Source organism: Bos taurus, chromosome 14, assembly GCF_002263795.3.
Source record: "Bos taurus isolate L1 Dominette 01449 registration number 42190680 breed Hereford chromosome 14, ARS-UCD2.0, whole genome shotgun sequence".
NCBI lineage: Eukaryota > Metazoa > Chordata > Mammalia > Artiodactyla > Bovidae > Bos > Bos taurus.
In genome coordinates this window covers 19,368,469-19,387,250 of record NC_037341.1, presented here as the reverse complement: position 1 = coordinate 19,387,250, position 18,782 = coordinate 19,368,469, and the positions used below count along the sequence as shown (strand labels likewise).

Below are 18,782 nucleotides of genomic sequence, written 5' to 3'. Positions count from 1 at the left end.
GGACTGCAGCCCATCAGGCTCCTCCGTCCATAGGGTTTGCCAGGCAAGAGTACTGGATTGGGGTGCCATCGCCTTCTCATGGTCATAACTTTCCTTCCAAGGAGTAAGTGTCTTTTAATTTCATGGCTGCAGTCACCATCTGCAACAGTCTTGGAGCCCAAAAAAATAGTCAGCCACTGTTTCCCCATCTATTTGCCATGATGTGATGAGACCAGATGCCATGATCTTAGTTTTCGGAATGTTGAGCTTTAAGCCAACTTTTTCACTCTCCACTTTCACTTTCATCAAGAGGCTTTTTAGTTCTTCTTCACTTTCTGCCATAAGGGTGGTGTCATCTGCATATCTGAGATTTTTGATATTTCTCCCGGCAATCTTGATTCCAGCTTGTGCTTCCTCCAGCCCAGCGTTTCTCCTGATGTACTCTGCATATAAGTTGGATTCCTTTTGCTAATATTTTGTTGAGTCTTTTTTTTTTTTTGCACTTAAATTCATAAGAGACATTTGGTCTGCAGTTTTCTTTTTTATACTGTTTTTACTTGACTCTATCAGGGTAACATTTGTTTTCTAAAATGAGTTTGGAAGTGTTCTCTCTTATTTTCCTGAAGTTATTATATAATATTGACATTAATTCTTGTGTTAAAGGTTAGTTAGAACCCTATAATGAAATCACTTGGGCCTAGTGGTTTGTTTTCAGGGACTTTTAAACTTCAGATTCAATTTCATGGACTTTTAAACTTCAGATTCAATTTATTTGATGGTTATGAGGTTTGTTCACATTATCCTTGATTGAGTTGTAGTTTTTGAGGAATTGGTTGGTTTCCTCTAAGTTACTGAATTTTGGGTGCAAAGTTTGTAGTGTTCTTTTATCTTGTTAATGACTGTTGAATTTGTAGTAATATCCCCTATTTTAAACTCATATTGGTCATTTGTGTCTTCTCTGTTCTTGTGTTTTGTCAGTCATGCTAAAAGTGTATCAATTGTCATTATCTTTGAAGAATCAGCCCTTGGTTTCATTGCTTTAAGAAGTAATTGTTTTCCTCTTTTCAGTTGAATTGATTCCTACTGTTTATTCTCTTCCTTTTGCTTGCTTTATTTTTTGTTCCTTTAGTTTCTTGAGATTGGAATTTTGTTATTGATTTGAGATTTCCTTTATTTCCAGTGACAGTAAGTTGACCCTTGAACAGTGCAGGGTTTAGCAGGCTGATCTCTTGTGCAGTTGAAAATCCATGGTTAACTTATAATTAGCCCTCTGTATCCACGGTTCCACATCCATGGGTTCTGGCAACTGTGGATCATGTGCTCCTGGAGTATATATTTATTGAAAAAAAAAATCCATGTGTAAGTGGACTCACGCAGTTCAAACCTGTGTTGTTCAAGGGTCAACTGTATTTAGTATTATGAATTTCCCTCAGTTTTGCTCTAGCTACATCCCATATATTTTGATGTTTTCTTTTTCATTTAATTGTGTATATTTTAAAAATTCTCTTAAAGTCTGTATGTTTGATTTGTTATTTTTTAGTCATGTGTTTAGCATTTATTTTCATTCCTGATTTCTAACTTAATTTGTTTATGATCAAGCCACACATTCTGTATGATTTCAGTCGTTTAAATTTACTCTGAATCTGCTTTATTTGGGTAAATATTCCTTTTTGTTTGGTGAAATAATATGTATTTTGTTTTTGACAGGTGGGCTGTTCTCTCTGTGTCAGGCATTAGGTTTGTTTTTGTGTGTGTGTAAGGTCTTGTATCATTTAGCTTGTTTTCTCCCAACTAGTTCTATCAGCTGCTGAGCACGGTGGGCAGGTGTTGAAATCCCCAGTATTACATTGGTGGATTTCACTGTTTATTCTTTCAGCTCTATCAGTTCTATTTTATGCATTTTGAGGCTCTGTTGTTGGGTGTTTATAAAATTAGTATTATATCTTGCTGAATTTATCCTTTTATCATTGTGTAATATCTGTCTTTGACCTGAGTCTACTTTACCAGATACTAATATTGCAGCCCCTGTTCTTGTCAGTGTTTACTTGGCATATCTTTCTATTCGTTTACTTTCAATGTCACTGTAATATTGAACTTGAGTTTCTTCCAAACAGCATGTAATTGGTTCATGTTTTCAGTTTATTCTGCCAGGCTCTGTGTTTTGATGGATGTACTTAGGTCATTTACATGTAAGAGATAATTATTGATATATTAGTGCCATCTTGTTATTTGTTTTTTGTGACTTTCTTTCTGTTGTTTTTTTCCTTTCTCTCTTCTTGACTTTTTAGAGCTACTTAAACATTATTAGGTTTCCAGTTTGACTTACTTATAATTATTCCTAGCTTATCTTGTTTTATTGTGTTCTCGATGGTTTTTCTAGGTATACAATAATACGTATGTAACTTACCACAGTCTACATGTGCAGCATTTTACCACTTCTGGTAAAATATAGGAGCTTCACTTTTATCTTTAATGTCAGCTAGTGTTTTAACTTGTTTCATATTTCATATTTATTGAATGTGATTTGTACAGTTCTTGAGAAGGATTGTCTTTAGTATTTATCCATATATCTGTAATTTCTGTTTTTCCTTTTTCATCACTGATGACAAGATTTTTAAAAAATCATTTTCTTCTGTTTGAGGACTTCTTTTTACCAATCTTTATACATCTGTTGATTTCTAAGTATTATATATTTTTTGGGTCTAAAAATGTCATTATTTTCTCTTTACTGATGAGGATATTTATTGTTTATTGTTTTGACTATTATTGTTTATTGACTGTTTATTGGATATCAAGTCGTGAGTTACAGTTATTTTCTTTAAGAATTGAAAAATAATTACTCCAGTTCATTCTGGCCTCTAAGGTTTCAGATAAGAATTTTGCCACTAGAATTGGTATTTCTATATAGGCAATATGTTATCATGACCCTTTTCCAAACTTTTTTTTGTCTTTGGATTTTAAAAGTTTAATTTTGATGTCTCACCATTGGTTTCTTTAGGTTTATCCTGCTTTGGGTTTATTTAGCTTATTAAATCTGTAGAAGTATTGTACCTTTGGCCAAGTATAGAAGGCAATGGCATCCCACTCCAGTACTCTTGCCTGGAAAATCCCATGGATGGAGGAGCCTGGTAGGCTGCAGTCCATGGGGTCGCTAGGAGTTGGACACAACTGAGCGACTTCACTTTCACTTTTCACTTTCATGCATTGGAGAAGGAAATGGCAACCCACTCTGGTGTTCTTGCATTGAGAATCCCAGGGACGGGGGAGCCTGGTGGGCTGCCATCTATGGGGTCGCACAGAGTCGGACACGACTGAAGCTACTTAGCAGCAGTAGCAGTAGCAGGAAATTTTAAGCTGATATGTTTTAACATATTTTTCCAATCTCCTTTCTTTTTCTTTACCTCTCGGGGCACTGATGGTATGAATGATGAATCTTGTTACTGTCTCACAGGCTCTGGGGCTCTAGTCAGGTTTTTTTAAAAGATATTCTCTTAATCTGTTATTCAGATTAGGTGAATTCTATCGATTGGCCTACAAATTACTGATTTTATCTTCTGTAATTATTTTACTACTGAGTCCATACAGTAGTGTTTTTTTTTTTGGTAATTTATTATTATTTTTTAATTTGATAATTGTACTTTTCAGTTCTATAATTTCCATTTGGTCTTTTTAAAATAATTCTTTTTTTACTAGTTTTTCATTGTTTCAAGAGAACTTGACGTTGATGGTTGAAACATTTTTATGACAGCTATTTAAAAATTCTTGTTAGGTATTTCCAGCACAAGATTCATTTAATTGTTGGCATCAGTTAACTTTTTTCTTACTTGTTTTTTGATAGTATTGATTCTTAGTGAAGAGCAATTTTTCAGTTGTACTCTGGACATTTTGTCCATTTAGGAGATGCTGGGTTCCATTTAAGTGTTTTATCTTAGTAGTATGCTGCTACGATCAAGCACTCAGGTCCTGACCTACTTTTGTGGACTGTGGTTTCAGTGATAGTTTAATTTTTAGAATCTTTGTGATGGTGTTGGTCTGCCTGGCATATCTAGTGCCAGGAACCTGAGGGAACAGAGGATGGTTCCCCAGGCTGCCCTGCTGCGTGTCTCTCGGTGAGGGAGCAGACAGTCTCGGGGCACAGAGTGACCAAGAAGCTTCCCTCGTCAGGTTCATGCTATGTTCCTGCCCCCATGCCTCTGACATCAGTGAATCTTCTGTTGTGGTGGAGATTTGTCTTACTGACACTCATGTCTTCTCCACCTTTCTCCTCTCTCTTCCTTGTCCTGAAACCTCTAATGAAGAAGGAGGTCTGAGTGCATTGGGATTCCCTTGTTCACTTATCTGTAGGGCTCGTGATTGCTCTCGCTGGTGGTGCTCGGCTTACTTGATATTGTCAGAGAGACTCCTGCTTGATCAAGTGGAGGAATGAGGTAGATTGCAGGTGGGGACACATGGGATCTGGGTGACCTTCTGTTGGATGCTGGGACATAAGGCACTTTGTTGCTCTGTTATTCCTTCAGTCTTGGGCTCTTCAACCAGCTTGCCACCTTCTTGCCACCTTCGAGAATTCTCACCAGTCTCTGTGGTACTTCCAGGGATGATAGTTGTTCTTGCTTGGCAGAAGCTGGGAGAAACAAATCTGTACCATTTTGTTTAGGTTAGAAGTTTGCAAATCACTAATTCTTTTAGCTATTTTTTGTGGAGTTTATTTCCTTATTTTAAAAAACACGTTTTGGCTCAGCTGGTAAAGAATCTACCTGCAATGTGGGAGACCTGGATTCCATCCCTGGATTAGGAAAATCCCCTGGAGAAGGGAACAGCTACCCACTCCAGTATTCTGGCCTGAAGAATTCCATGGACTGTGTAGCCCATAGGGTTGCAAAGATTCAGACATGACTGAGTGACTTTCACTTTCACTTTCTTTAAATCTGTTGATTACCTACTATGGAAAATCAGGACATAGCTCCCTGTGAGCATTCCATATCTCTGTTAACCTTTCTTGTATAGTTATGTTACAGTTTTTTTGCTAAACCAGAAGTGAATATTAATACTATGGTCACAGAAATATGGTCCATTGAAAACTCAAGTAGTATATACTGTTTCCTTTCTGTGCAGCCATTATTTTAATATAGGAAATAATCACTGCATATTTTTCTTTACATCATTTTTTACTTAATTATAGGTAATTAAAGTTTTTATGCCTGTCTCTAGTCAGGTATATGGCTTATTTCCTCCTTTTACTGTGATATATCCTCCAGTATCTTCCTAATAAAGAGTTTTTTTGAGTTCTGCATGTCTGAAAATTTCTTTATTTTGTTTGCACTGTTGATTAATAATTTGGCTGAGTATATAAGTCTAGATTGAAAACCAGTTTTCCTCAGAATTTTAAAGACATTGTTCCAGTGTCTCCTAATGTCCATTTTGTCTTAAATGACTTAATTAAAATATAAGTGCAGATGGAGTTGGGCTTTCCTCGTGACTCTGAGGTAAAGAATCTGTCTGCAGTGCAGGAAACACAGGAGGGGCAGGTTCGATCCCTGGGTCGGGAACATACCCTGGAAAAGGGAATGGCTACCCACTCCAGTATTCTTGCCTGGAGAATCCCATTGACAGGGGAGCCTGCTGGGCTGCAGTCCATGGAGCAAAAAGAGCTGGACACAGCTGAAGTGACTGAGCACGTAATCAAGGCCCGTGTATATATTTAGGAAAAGAAAGTTAAAAATTCAGTACTCTTAATACTTTGCTTCATAATTTGGATTTTGATCAGCAAAGCTAATGGATTCAGATGTATGGAGAAAAAAGTTTGAAGGTATGGAAGACATTGAAGGAGGTAGCTAAAGAAACTTAGGAAAGAAAAGCTTTAGAGTGGTTAAGTTGTTTCCTGATACCTTGTTAACTTGCTCTGAAGTTCATAGTTCAGGTATCATTGTCTTTTGATATGATTTGATTTAAGAAATCTTTGCCTTCTAACCATTGCTCTTACTTTTGGGGAATTGTTTAAATAACCAGCAGGGGGAGTACTTAGGTTCCTTTTGGAACAGAGACTCAAGCTGGAAAGATACTTGGGATTTTAGTGTGTACAGTTTAGAACAGTTAAATTTTTTTTTTGTCTTTTCTGATAATAATACACACCTATTATAAAATTGCTATAAAATAATACACTAGAGAATATCACCTGTCAATCTGCAGTCAGGTGACACAGGCACTTTCATGCGTTTCCTGCAAATATTTTTTTCTATCAGTGCTTGTATCTACATCAAAATTGATGTTACTGTTTTAAAACTTACAGTCATTAGTGTTAATAGATATATACTTGAAAATAAATTCTGAATATTTTTTTCCATCCGGATACAGTCAGAAACAGAACATTGATTCTTGTGTATAAATGGTTTCCATTGGCTTCTCATAAACTCATAGGTTTGATTTCTCTTCTTTTAAGGGGTAGGACTTTTGTAGAGCATCAGAAAATTCCCATTGAGCAAAGAAAAACAGCAGAATACAACATTATCTGTTTTAAGGATACAGCTAAAATGTGTGTAACCAGAAGACACGAATCGGGCAGCAGTGTATTAAAACAGGTGTGTCAGTGGCTAGCCTGGTCCCGGGTACACAATTTTGTACTCAGTTTTTGTAATAGACAAATAGTGGAATAGAGTGATTCTTTAAAAAAAGTTATTGTAATGTCAAGACACAAAAAGGAATACTTCTGTAAAGATTGAAACACACAAGAACAATTTCTGTAAAAGTTATTTGTAAGAAAACCTGTCCAGTTTGTGTAACTCTAGGTTATCTCCTCCTAAAAACTATGACAGAGAAAAACAGTGTATTTTGTATACCCAATAACTAATTTATTTACAGAAAGAAGAGAAGCATACTTAGTGCCTGAGTTCTTGGCCACAGTTTTATGAAGATCTCAAAAAATTTTCCCTTTGAACATTCTGTATAAGTCTTTCCTTATTTTGAACCAGTTTATTGAATTCACCTGGGCTTCCTAGGGGGCTCTGGTAAAGAAACTGCCTGCCAATGCAGGAGACTCAGGAGACGCCAGTCCGATCCCTGGGTCAGGAAGATCCCCTGGAGAAGGAAATGGCTACCCTGTCCAGTATTCTTGCCTGGAGAATCTCATGGACAGAGGAGCCTGGTGGGCTACAGTCTGTGGGGTTGCAAAGAATTGGACATGACACATTGAATTCTTTTTTCAGTTCTTGTCATTTATTTATGAAAATAATGATACCTGTACATTTATGAGTGTGAAGCAATACATTCATCAAAGGGAAAACAGTTTTGAGGAGAGGTTAGTGAAGAAATGAAGTTGCAGTAGTCTCTGTGTAAGTGTGCTAGGGAAGAGAAGGAGCAAGGGATAGCTAGATGGGGTCATGGTAAGAGAGAGATTAAAAAAAAAAAAAAGCAGAGAGAAACTTGTGCATGGTTGAATGACGGCTTGAGGAGTGGAACTGTCTATGGTAGGAGAGTTTGGAGCCTGAATATAGTGTCTTGGGACTTGCATCCTGGTCTTTGAAGATTTCCTTCTTACAGCCTCCAGCCCCTGGGATGTAAAGCTTCATAGGTTTCTCCCTTGGCCTTTTCAAAAGCTCAGCAGAGCCAATGGTATTTTTACTTGTTTTACCCAACAGTGTGTACTTGACAGCTATAGAAAATTCCAAGTATGTGCAGAGACGCTTGTGTGTTTAGTTTCCCCTTACAGTGCGGATTTTAACCCAGTGTGCTGTGTGGCAGTTCTCAAACTGTAATAGTGGAAGACTCAGCAAGATGGTTGCTGAAATGCAAATTCCTGAGCCTCTCCTCACTCAGGGTTCTCATTTGAGGTTTGAGGATCTCCTGTCTCCAGAAGCATACCTGATGATTTTGATGTGCATTGCCCTTGATAGCAATTTTTAGACTTGTGGTAAAATAATGTAGTTTACTGTTTTAACGATTTTAAGTGTATGGTGTGTGACACTAAGTACTTTCCTGTTGTTCTGGAACTGTCACCACCTTCCATCTCTAGAATTTTTTGTCATCCCAAACCGAAACCCTTTACCCATTTAAACAACAGCTCCTCATTTTTCCCTCCCCCAGCCCCTGGCCACCATAGTTCTACTTTATGTCTCTGTGAATTTGATGACTCTGAGGACCTCATGTGAGTGGAATCATACGGTGTTTGCCTTTTGGGTCTCTTTTATTTCACTTAGCTTAATGTCTTCAAGGTTTTTCCATGTTGTATCTTGTGTCAGAATTTTTTTCTTTCTTTAAGGCTGAATAATGCTCCATTGTGTGTGTATACACTGGCTTTTTCCAACGAGTCATTTAATTCCTTTCTGCTCCTTAAACTCTCTGAGAGACTGTAGGGTGCTAATCAGTAAACTTCATTTTCTTTTTTTGAGTTTTGAAATATTAAAGCTGGTCATTAGATTGAAACAGTATTTTTGTGAATCCTAGTAAACATCTTTATTAAAAATGTCTAAAGTACATTCTCATATTAACTCTCCTGAATATTAACCAACTCTTCTTCTTCCTTCTGTTATGGTGGTATATGGTACTATCATCTCACAGTATTGTTTTTAAGTACAGATTTTATCTTGGTGGTGGTCTTGAGATACGTGCATCTATTATCCATATTTTACTGACACAGAAACTGGGTCTTGAGAATTGTAAATGTAGCCAACTGGTAGCACAGCTGTGACTCAGGCCAGACCAGTGTGACAGCACAGCCTGAAGATGAGGGCGAAAGGATTTGTGTTCTGCTTGTGAAATTTCCTGGGTATTTCTGTGCTTAAGGAGGATCATAGCTCACGACATTGACTAGCCTGGACAACCCAGGATCTACAGGTAGCCGTCACCAAAGTATATTTCTTCCTTTGTTCAAGTCAGAGCGAGCTTTCTCCAGGAAACATTCACTCATGAACCTGTTTCTGAGCTCATCAGCCCAATGTTGGTCTATTTCTTCCTCCACTCTAATTATGTCGTTAGAGCCCAAGGTCATTGAAGGTGAAAATGGGTTTTGGCTGTGTACCTTCAGAGGGCTCAGTGAGTCACTTCAGCTCAGTATAGATATTTACTGAATACTGTGGCTCAGCTCTTTTAGTATCTGGTGATTGAAGGCCAATTTAAGTTGGATAGAGGCTTGGAAGATTGCTGCGTTGGCCTGCAGCTCACAGCATCTGGGCACCTGGGCTGCTTGGGGACCTGCCCTCTAGCCTGGAGCATGGCTTGTTCCTCTTCTGACTTTCTCAGGTTTCTTCCCATTGTATGGGATAAGGTGGCTGGCTGCTTTGGGGACACACCCTTGACCAAGTTGAGAAGAGAATCTTCTCCAGTGGTCCCACTGAGCGGGTCTCTGACCGCCTCAGCTTGGGTCCCGTGGCATTACTGGACCAGTCACTGTGGACAGGCCAATGTCCTATGATTAACCTTGACCATGCTGGGTGCCCAAAACTGTGGTTGGGGAGTGTGTGTGTTTTTTGTGGGAAAAAAAAAAAAAGGTGGATGAACGAGAAGGTTGGGTAGTGAAGTTGCCCTGTAAGCACCTGCTTGTGGCAGAGTGAACACTGTGGAGAGAGAAGTATCCATGCTGTCTAGCCATGTAGAGAGGGATGCTGGAGGTATTGTTTTTGACCATAGGTGGATAAAATGGAAATGAAGTGGGCTGCATTTCCCCATAGGCTTATACTTACTGACTGACTTACCTTGGATATTTAAAAATTTTGTGACAGATCTGGTGTAATAGTCACAGAATTTGCCTGTTTGTTCAGTAGTTATGTAAAGAGGACCTCAGGGGGGTGCTGTGCAGCGGGGATGAGGTGCAGAGGCACGGGACTCCTGCCCTCAGGAGCTCTTACTCCAGGGCAAGGGGTAAGTTGGGCAAGAAACCGGATGGGGTCCCTGAGGGAGGGCGTTGATGGAGACTTTGAAGGATATTTCATGGAAAAGATGAGCATGATCTGTGGAGGAATCTGTTAGAGAGACCAGAGGAGGAGAGGAGACGTCTGGCAAAGTGTGCGTGGATGCAGGTGTGGTGTTGGAAATGCCCCGCCTGGCAGCAGCACGGGAAACGAGACTGGCTGGGGCAGTCGGAGGGACCGCCGAAGAGGGCTGTGGAGGGCCGGGCTGGGAGCTGCCTGAACTGGGGCTCAGACCCTTTTGTCCTTGCACTTGTGGAAGGGTCTGTGTCACTCCTGCCTGAGCTGCTGGAGGGTGGGGTCCTTCTTGCTCATTTTGTGTCCCGGGGCCTGCAGAGTGTCTGCATTGGCTGACTGGAAAGCAGGACCTTAGAATTCTGTCCTTTATGTTAAGTTACAGGGTTCTAGTCCCTGAAGAATCTTGAGTGTGGATGAAATCCAGAGAAGCAGAGGACGGGTCAAATGTAACCAAAGTAGTGAGTGACAAGCCTGAGAGATGTTCTATTGTCAGAGCAGAGGAAGGGTCTCTGAAAAAAACACGCACTCAGTAAACCTCACAGGACAGGCTCTGAGCACCACAGTGCGGGCATACTCGCTGATGTAGTTAAAACTTCACATCTGTTCCTCATTCTCTCTCCTTAATGTAGATCAATTCCTGGGTGAAAAGTGTTGACATCCATTGAGTATGTGGCTAGAGCCACTGAGATTTTTTCAGATACCCAAGTAAACTCTGTATTGGTAGACATTTGATTTGTTCTCCAAATTTATTACATGATATCCAAAGCAATATTTAGAAATTTTCACTTCTTTCCAAAGGGAGTATCCCACAGATGTATAGTGGCGTGCATTTGGTATCAAAGGAATAAAGTTTCAAAATGAGTAAATACATACACCTGATGTGAAAGAAGTGAAAATTTGAGCAGAGAGGTGAGAGGAAGGAAAAGTGGTCTGTGAGGGGCTGATGTGGATAGTAAAGCAGAATTTAACGTTTTTGGGTTTTAACTAGTTGCTTCTTTCTAAGTATGCTCCGTTCAAAGTACAGTCAATTATCATTTTTCAAAGACTGTATATTTATGAAATTGCCTCCTTGCTCAACTTTATTTGTAATCCCTGAATCGCTGCTCATGGTGCTTTTATAGTCTCTTGCAGGCATGTAGAGCAGGGAAAATTCCGAGTCACCTGACATGCATGTTCCCAGCGGAGGTTCATGGCCCCACTCTGTCTGCTTGTTCCAGTTCTCAGATCCGCTCAGTTCAGTCGCACAGTCGTGTCTGACTCTTTGCGACCCCATGAACTGCAGCACGCCAGGCCTCCCTGTCCATCACCAACTCATGTCCGTGTTCTCAGATCAGTTGCCTAATAATGGTCTGTTTTCCTGGTTCAGGATCCAGTCCAGGATCACATGCTGTATTTTCTCTCCATGCCTCTGCAGCCTTACGTTGATCTGGGTTAGCTCCTCAGGTTCTCTCCGTGTTTCTTGGCCGGGTCCTTGTTGAGGCGGGCAGTCCAGTTGTTTTAGGTTTGTCTGATGTTTTCAGTGTTGAGATTGAGGTTATGTGTTTTTGGTAGTAATATTGTGGAGGTTGACTTATATTCTGCTCGGTGCCTCATATCAAGAAGCACTTGTTGATGGTTTGCATCAACATTCATGACTTGATTAAGATGGTGTCTGAAAGATTGCTCCACTGTAAAGTTACTGTTTTTCCCTTTGGAATTAATAAGTCACTTCTGGGGAGATGTTCTGTGACCATGTATATATTCTCTTCATCCTCAAACTTCACCTACTAGTTTCATTGATGATATTCTAAATCTGTCATTTGTTTGTTTATGTCGTTGTAGACTTACGTTCTTATTTTGTTCAGTTGGTTATAATCCTTTACTATCATTACTTACTTGATGCTGGAATGTCCCACATTTGGCCATGAGGGCCCCTTCATGCAGGCCCCTATGTCTTTTTTGCATGCTCTCATTATTCCTTGAGCAGTTTCTTACTCTCTGGCTCAGGATATTTCAGGCTCATGCTGTCCTTCCCTGTCCCATTCCTGGTATCACCCACTTTACTGAGGAGCCGACCTGGACCGATTTATTGTATTAGAGAGATATTCGGGAGTTAAAAACATATGTATATATATAGACCAAGAACTGAATAGACCAAATGATGTTTCCCAGTTTCCTTACTGTTCTAGGTAACTCAGTGAACCTCTTCAGATAGCTGCACTGTGGTGGAGGTGGCACCTTCCTGAGGTCGATGCCTCTTTGCTTGCAGTTCTCCCCACCACGGGAATTTCTACATAAGAGGAAACAAGCTTAGACCTCTTAAGTATTAAAATGCCATCTATGTTATGGCTGAATTTATGTTTATGAATTTGTTCCCTTCTTCCTCATTAAGGAAGTTTTAATGGTGTATTTTAATCTTAATTTATTTTTTAAAACTGCAGTGTCATTGGTTGGGGGGTTTTATTTCTGATAAAGTGATCAGCTTCTAGTAGGTTACCTTAATTTAATTCCCAATGCAAATCTAAAATTTTCTTTAAAATAAAATGCAAATTAAAGAACTTATAAGGTGAGTGTTTGTTTGTCACATATTGTGTTAGTCACTCAGTCATGTCCAACTCTTTGTGACCCCATGGACTGTAGCCCGTCAGGCTCCTCTGTCCGTGGACTTCTCCAGGCAAGAATACCCGAGTGGGTTGCCATTTCCTTCTCCATTGTTTGTCGTAGACATTAAAAAAAAACTAAATAAAATAGCTTGAGAGAAAACAATCAGTGTTGTCACCGTTTTTGGTCGTAAGCTCCTTGGTTCCTTTGGGTCTCGGGTGGAGCCCCTGCCCTCCCATTTCTGGTGCATTCTCAGCTGCTGCTCTCCTGCCTGCTGCACACCAGCTGCCTCTGTGCTCGGCCCTCCTCTGCTTTCTTGCTTCTCTTGGCTCTTTCCTGTCAGATGGGATACCATGCAGGACTTTGGAGGGTTCATGGTTTGTCCTCATCCACTTGTATTTTAGAGTTGGTTGTCTAGTTGTGTTGTTCAAGCCCTTTTAGTTTTGCTGTCTTCTGACTCTTCTTTCTGTGGAGGTTCAGAGACAATTTGCAAACTCTGCCAGTTCTCTCTTGCCTCCTTGCTTCCATTTCCAAAATGACCACGGAAGGAAAAAACGATGGTCGTGTCTAGGAAGGGCCGAGGCCACGTGCAGCCTGTTCATGCACCAGCTGTGCCCAGTGTGTGCCCAAGGACAAGGCCATTAAGAAGTTCCTCATTTGGAACAAAGTAGAGGCTGAAGCCATCAGACATTGCTGAAGCGAGTGTTTCCAATGCCTGTGTGCTTCACGAGCTGTGTGTGAAACTACCTTACTGTATGAGCCGTGTCACTCACAGCCAGGGGGTCAGGAGTCATTCCCAGGAAGCCCAGAAGGACCTTCACCCTGAAGCAGACCTGCAGCTGTTGCCCCACGGCCTCCACCGAAGCCCATGGAAGGAGCTAAGTCCTTAAAGACTGGAGAAATACTGTTCTCTAAAAAGACACTAAAATGGAAATTCTACATGAAAATGAAATAAAAACTGGGTCCTCACTGATGCCATTGCTGGGCTTGCTCCCCAATGCCATTTGTTAGTGTATATTTAATGAAATTGATTTCCTTATTTTTTTTCTTTGAAAACTGTTTCTACAGAGAAAAAGAAATCGGGATGCAGAGTACCCGTCCTTTCCAGGAGAGAGTCCCCTACCATGCAGACGACCAGGGCTCAGGACCGTGGGGACTGTGGCTTCCCTGTCTGAAGCATGGCTCAGGTGTGGAGAAGGATTTCTGAAGAGTCCTGGCACTCCGGTAAAGTCATGATGCTGTCTTCCCCGAACGCTGAGCGATAAATCCTAGCTTCCTGAGAGTTCACGCCACTATACTTACATTTCTTTGGAATTCCCTTCCTTATTTTCTTTCAGAACACTGTAATTGATGTGTTCCTTGTTTTTCTCATCCTTGAATTCCCTACAATCGTGGCATAGTAGTATTCACCTCTTTCTGTCATGTAGGACTTTGCACTTTGTAAGTAGGGATGCATACTGGAAATATTCTCAGAAGATGACACTGTTGAGCATCCTACCTTTAAAAGAAGTCTATTTAATGAAATGCTTATGTATCAGGACCTGATGACACTGGGGGATTCTGGTTGATTTTGGTTTATGTGGTAACTTTGAAGTACTCACCGTAAGAAGGAGTGCTCACCACTGTTATCAACTCTAAAAAGACAGTCCTCTGTTTAGATTCTGGAAAAATATAAAAATGCAATTATAAATATGTGCTTTGGGAATACTTGTTGATAAATAAAGGAAAATAGACGAATATGTTAAAGGGGTGTAGTGTAAGTTCTTGAATATTTTATGTAATGTTGGTTTTTAGCTTTTGTCACATGAATTACTACATCATTATTAATTATTATTATTATTGTTACCATTATCTGCTTGAAGTCATTAACAGATGAAAAGAAGACTACTACAGAAAAACACCTTGAATTATCCTGTCGACCCAAGAAAGGTAATATTGTTGATTTCTTGGCAGGAAAGATAAAAGCCTAATATATCCTCCTTTGATTTATTTGTTTTCTTTTAAAAAGTCATTTATATCGTTTGGAAAAACTATATATTCATGGTTAGAAAAAACACCCAAACAATGTAAAAAGGTGTTTTTTGCATCTCTCTCATCTTTTTTTCACCATTTGTCCCATTTTTTATGCCTCCTATAGATAATTATTAAATTTTTTTGTTTCTTTATTGAATTCAGTGTTATCAACAGAACCCAGTAGGTAAGCTCAGATTCATGGCTGCAGGGTTTTAAAAGGAATCTGATTTGAGAAATAAAGTTATGACCGGTAATATAAGGACTATACTACTTAGTCAGTGATGGTTAGGGAAGACTTGGAGTTATGGATCGTAGGAAAGTGTATTGAAGTGTTTGAAGGGATGGGTTGAATTTATCTCCTGCAACAAGAAGGTCAGGGGGCTGGACTCATTTTGAGTTCTGCTGTCTGTTTTTGTAGTCATGAGGTAGAAGCTGAATTCTGCAGGCCCAGTTCTCAGGAAAAGTGTAGACTTGGGAGGATTTTCTCCAAATGAACTTTCCTCTGAGAAGGAGTACTCTCCCTCGGACCTCTGCCTTTAGCCAGAATCTGTTCCACAGTGTCACCTCCACCAAAAGAGACATCAGTGAAATTAGGGATTTTTAAACATATGTGTTTCTGCTCCAATAAAACTGGGATTTTGTTGGTAAGGAGGAAGGGGTGTGACTATCAGGGAGGCTGCAGGTTCTGCTGCTACACTCGCTCACCCTCAGGCTGGGCAGGAGGGGTTGTGACTCCAGACTTCGGGGGTCTCATTTGATTGTGCCATGTCCCGACTGTGTTTTGACTGTGGTATCTTGAGAAAGCAAGCTAAGCATGCTTTGCTTCAGTTTCTGCATCTGGAAAATCAAACTTGTGTATCTCACTGGGTTGTTGTGAATTAAAAAAAAAGATCCCTGTTCAAAGGTTAACACTTAGTAGGAGATCACATCAGTCAGTCCTAAAGGAAATCAACCCTGAATATTCATTGGAAGAACTGATGCCGAAGCTGAAGCTCCAGTAATGTGGTCACTTCATGAGAAGAGCTGATTCATTGGAAATGGGACTGATGCTGGGAAAGATTGAGGGCAGGAGGAGAAGGGGATGGCAGAGGATGAGATGGTTGGATGGCATCACCAAGTCAATGGACATGAGTTTGAGCAAGCTCCAGGAGATGGTAGAGGGCAGAGGAATCTGGCGTGCCGCTGTCCGTGGGGTCGCAGAGAGTTGGACATGACTTAGGGACTTAGATGGTAACAACTGCAGCAATTGCTGTTCTGTTTGATGGCAGAGAGGTGAGCGCCTGCTCAGTGTCCTGCTGAGTGAAAAACTTTCTGTGAATAAGAGATTTAACACTTTAAGCTGTATTATTATTTTAAGGGGATTCCTTTTATGCAATTGAAAAATAAAATTCTCCTAATTTTTTTGATTCTTAAAATACTGTATAGTAAAATAATACCGTAATCTTCTGATGGTGCTACAGAATTTAAATTTTACTATTATTAATGCCAAATGTTGTAATTTTCAAAGATCAATTTAATTCTAATTTCTAAGCTGTCATAATATGAAGTATGGAGAAAATAAATAGTACAGTTGTCCCTTGAATGACTGGCGTGGGGGGCTGGGGTGCTGACCCTACACACAGTCAGAAATTCGCCTGGAGCTAACTTCACAATCAGCCCTATCTGCAATTCTGCATCAGCAGATTCAACCTACTGTGGGTTGTATAGGACTGTAGTAGTACATACAAAAAAATTTCTGTGTAAATAGACCTGTGCAGTTCACGCCTGGGTTGTTCAAGAATAAACTCTTTCTTTCTTTTACACGATGTGGGTTATACCTTTTTCTGCAGATTTGAAGGTATAATCAAATTTAACTTGGACAGAGAAAGAAATATTAAATAAGCTGCTACCTTGTGTTTAATTTCAAAAGCATCTTTTGAGTTGGTTTTCCATGCCAATGTATATTCAACCTAAAACCTACTCTGCTATACTATCTTTTCTGTGCAATGACCAGTATGTTCTGATAGACTGGAAAAGCATATATCCATGTATAGTTAATTTGTTTACAGCATAAGCAGCTTGTTAAGAGAACAAAGTGTTATTAATAATTTACCAAAAACTCACAAATAGAAACTGATAGAAAAGGGAACTCAAGGCATTCCCTGAAACTGGTTTATTTTAAAAATAGTAACTTTTAAAGTGTTAGTTTAAGATAGGCTGTTAACAAAATTTCTAGAATGTGGAAGTAGTATTTTTTTGAGAACAGGGAAGCAAAAGTGGGGGAACATACTTTGGCAAAGTGTGCAAAAAACGGGGAGACTCCATTTCCTTATCTCCATGTCTGTTTCCTTACCTGTAAGGTACTGAGAACCAGACAAGGAAGGGGGAGGAGATGGAGGAGAAGAGAAGGGGTGAGAGAGGTGATCCTTTGCTTGCTGGCAAAGGATCTTGCCGGAAGGTTTGTAGCAGGTGGAAGAAGAGAAAACTGAAATAAAAATAGGCTGGAACCTTTGTAAATAGTGATTTTCTTTAAAAGGAAGAACTTTTTAAAAAATGTGAAAATGTGTTTCCTAAGCAAATGAAACCATGTAATAAAAAAAATAGTGTGTTTTATTTTATTTTTCTTGAAATATTCTGCAGAATATATTCTCAGAGGCTGTTTTTTGTTGAGGTCAGAAATCTCCTTGAAAGGCATCAGTAAATTTTTAAATTGTTATTTTTTGATGTGTCTTTCTCCCTGTTGAACCATAGGTTTTTTTCAGGGCAGACCCTCCTCTGTTGCTCATCTTTCTCTCCAAAGTGACTTGGGTTAGCATATGGCTAAGGCTGCCATAATGAAGTGCTACAGACAGGATATTTTAAACAACAGAAACTTTATCTCTCACAGTTCTGGAGGCTAGAATTCCAAAGTGAGATATTGGCAGGATTGGTTCCTTCCAGGAAATGTGCTCCTGACTTGTTTCCTTGACTTGTAGGTGGCTGTTTCTTTTCCAAGTATCTCTTTCCTAGGTCTTCCCTCTCTGCATGTGTGGTTAGGTGTCGAGATTTCTCCTTTATGTAAGGAGAGCTGTCGTAATAGATGGGGGCCCACACTAACTTCTCACTTTAATTTGATTACCTAAAGACCCAGTCTCCAAATACGATTACATTCTGAGATGCTGGGGTTAGAACTTAACATATCAGTGCATTTGTTGTTCATTCGCTGAGTCGTGACCAGTTCTTTGCGACCCCATGGACGGCAGCACGCCAGGCTTCCTTGTCCTTCATTATCTCCCAGAGTTTGCTCAAAGTCATGTCCATTGAGTCGGTGATGCCGTCCAACCATCTCAACCTCTATTGCCCCCTTAACCGTCTGCCCTCAATCTTTCCCAGCATCAGGGTCTTTTCCAATGATTGGCTCTTCTCATCACGTAGCCAAAATATTGGAGCTTCACCTTCAGTCCTTCCAAGGAATTTCAGGGTTGATTTCTTATAGGATCGACTGGTTTGATGTCTTTGCAGCCCACGGGACTCTCAAGAGTCTTCTCCAGAACCACAATTCAAAACCATTAATTCTTCAGCGCTCAGCCTTCTTTATGGTTCAACTCTCATGTCTGTATCTGACTCCTGGAAAACCATAGCTTTGACTATACTGACCTCTGTCGGCAAAGTGTTATCTCTGCTTTTTAGTACGCTGTCTAGGTTTGTCATAGCTTTCCTTCTGAGGAGTAAGTGTCTTTTAATTTCATGACTGCAGTCACTGTTATCAGTGATTTGGAGCCCAAGAAAATAAAATCTGTCACTGCTTCCACTTTTCCCCCTTCTGTTTGCCAGGAAGTGATGGGACCAGATGCCGTGATCTTAGTTTTTTGAGTGTTCAGTTTTAAACCAGCTTTTTCACTCTGCTCTTTCACCTTCATCAAGAGGCTCTTTAGTTCCTCTTCACTTCACCTTGTGCTAATTGCCTTCCTGAGGGCTTCACCATTATGACCTGATTACCTCCTGAAGAGGCCATCACAGAGGATTAGGCTGCAATGTGTGAGTTTTGGGGGACTCACACATTCAGTGTATAGAGCATTCCACTTTTCCCTTTTGATTACTTTTCCAGATGCATAATAATGAAAAAGATTGATAATGTCTTTTGTAAGTAAGTTCACAGCTTAGTTTTATTAGCTCTTTAAATCAATATGGGTTCTTTGTTTATTCTGAATAGTTTACATTTAATTTTATATTTTGATGGATAGACAACTTTAGTAATTCTAGATGTTCATAACACAAAGTAAGTGTTCAGTAAATGTTTACTATTATTTCATGTTTTTGTGCCTTTGTAAGTGTTGA

General features: G+C 39.9%; 1 protein-coding gene and 1 pseudogene across 1 annotated transcript in view; both read left to right on the top strand.

Moving 5' to 3' along the window:
* SPIDR (scaffold protein involved in DNA repair) overlaps positions 1-18,782 on the top strand; it is a 275,881-nt gene that overhangs the window by 18,949 nt on the left and 238,150 nt on the right. The window contains exons 2-3 of the mRNA XM_025001813.2: positions 13,542-13,697; positions 14,336-14,402. Coding sequence (XP_024857581.1) covers positions 13,542-13,697; positions 14,336-14,402 — 223 coding nt within the window. The remainder of the gene's footprint in view (positions 1-13,541; positions 13,698-14,335; positions 14,403-18,782) is intronic.
* LOC132342191 (small ribosomal subunit protein eS26-like) lies at positions 10,731-13,510 on the top strand (annotated as a pseudogene).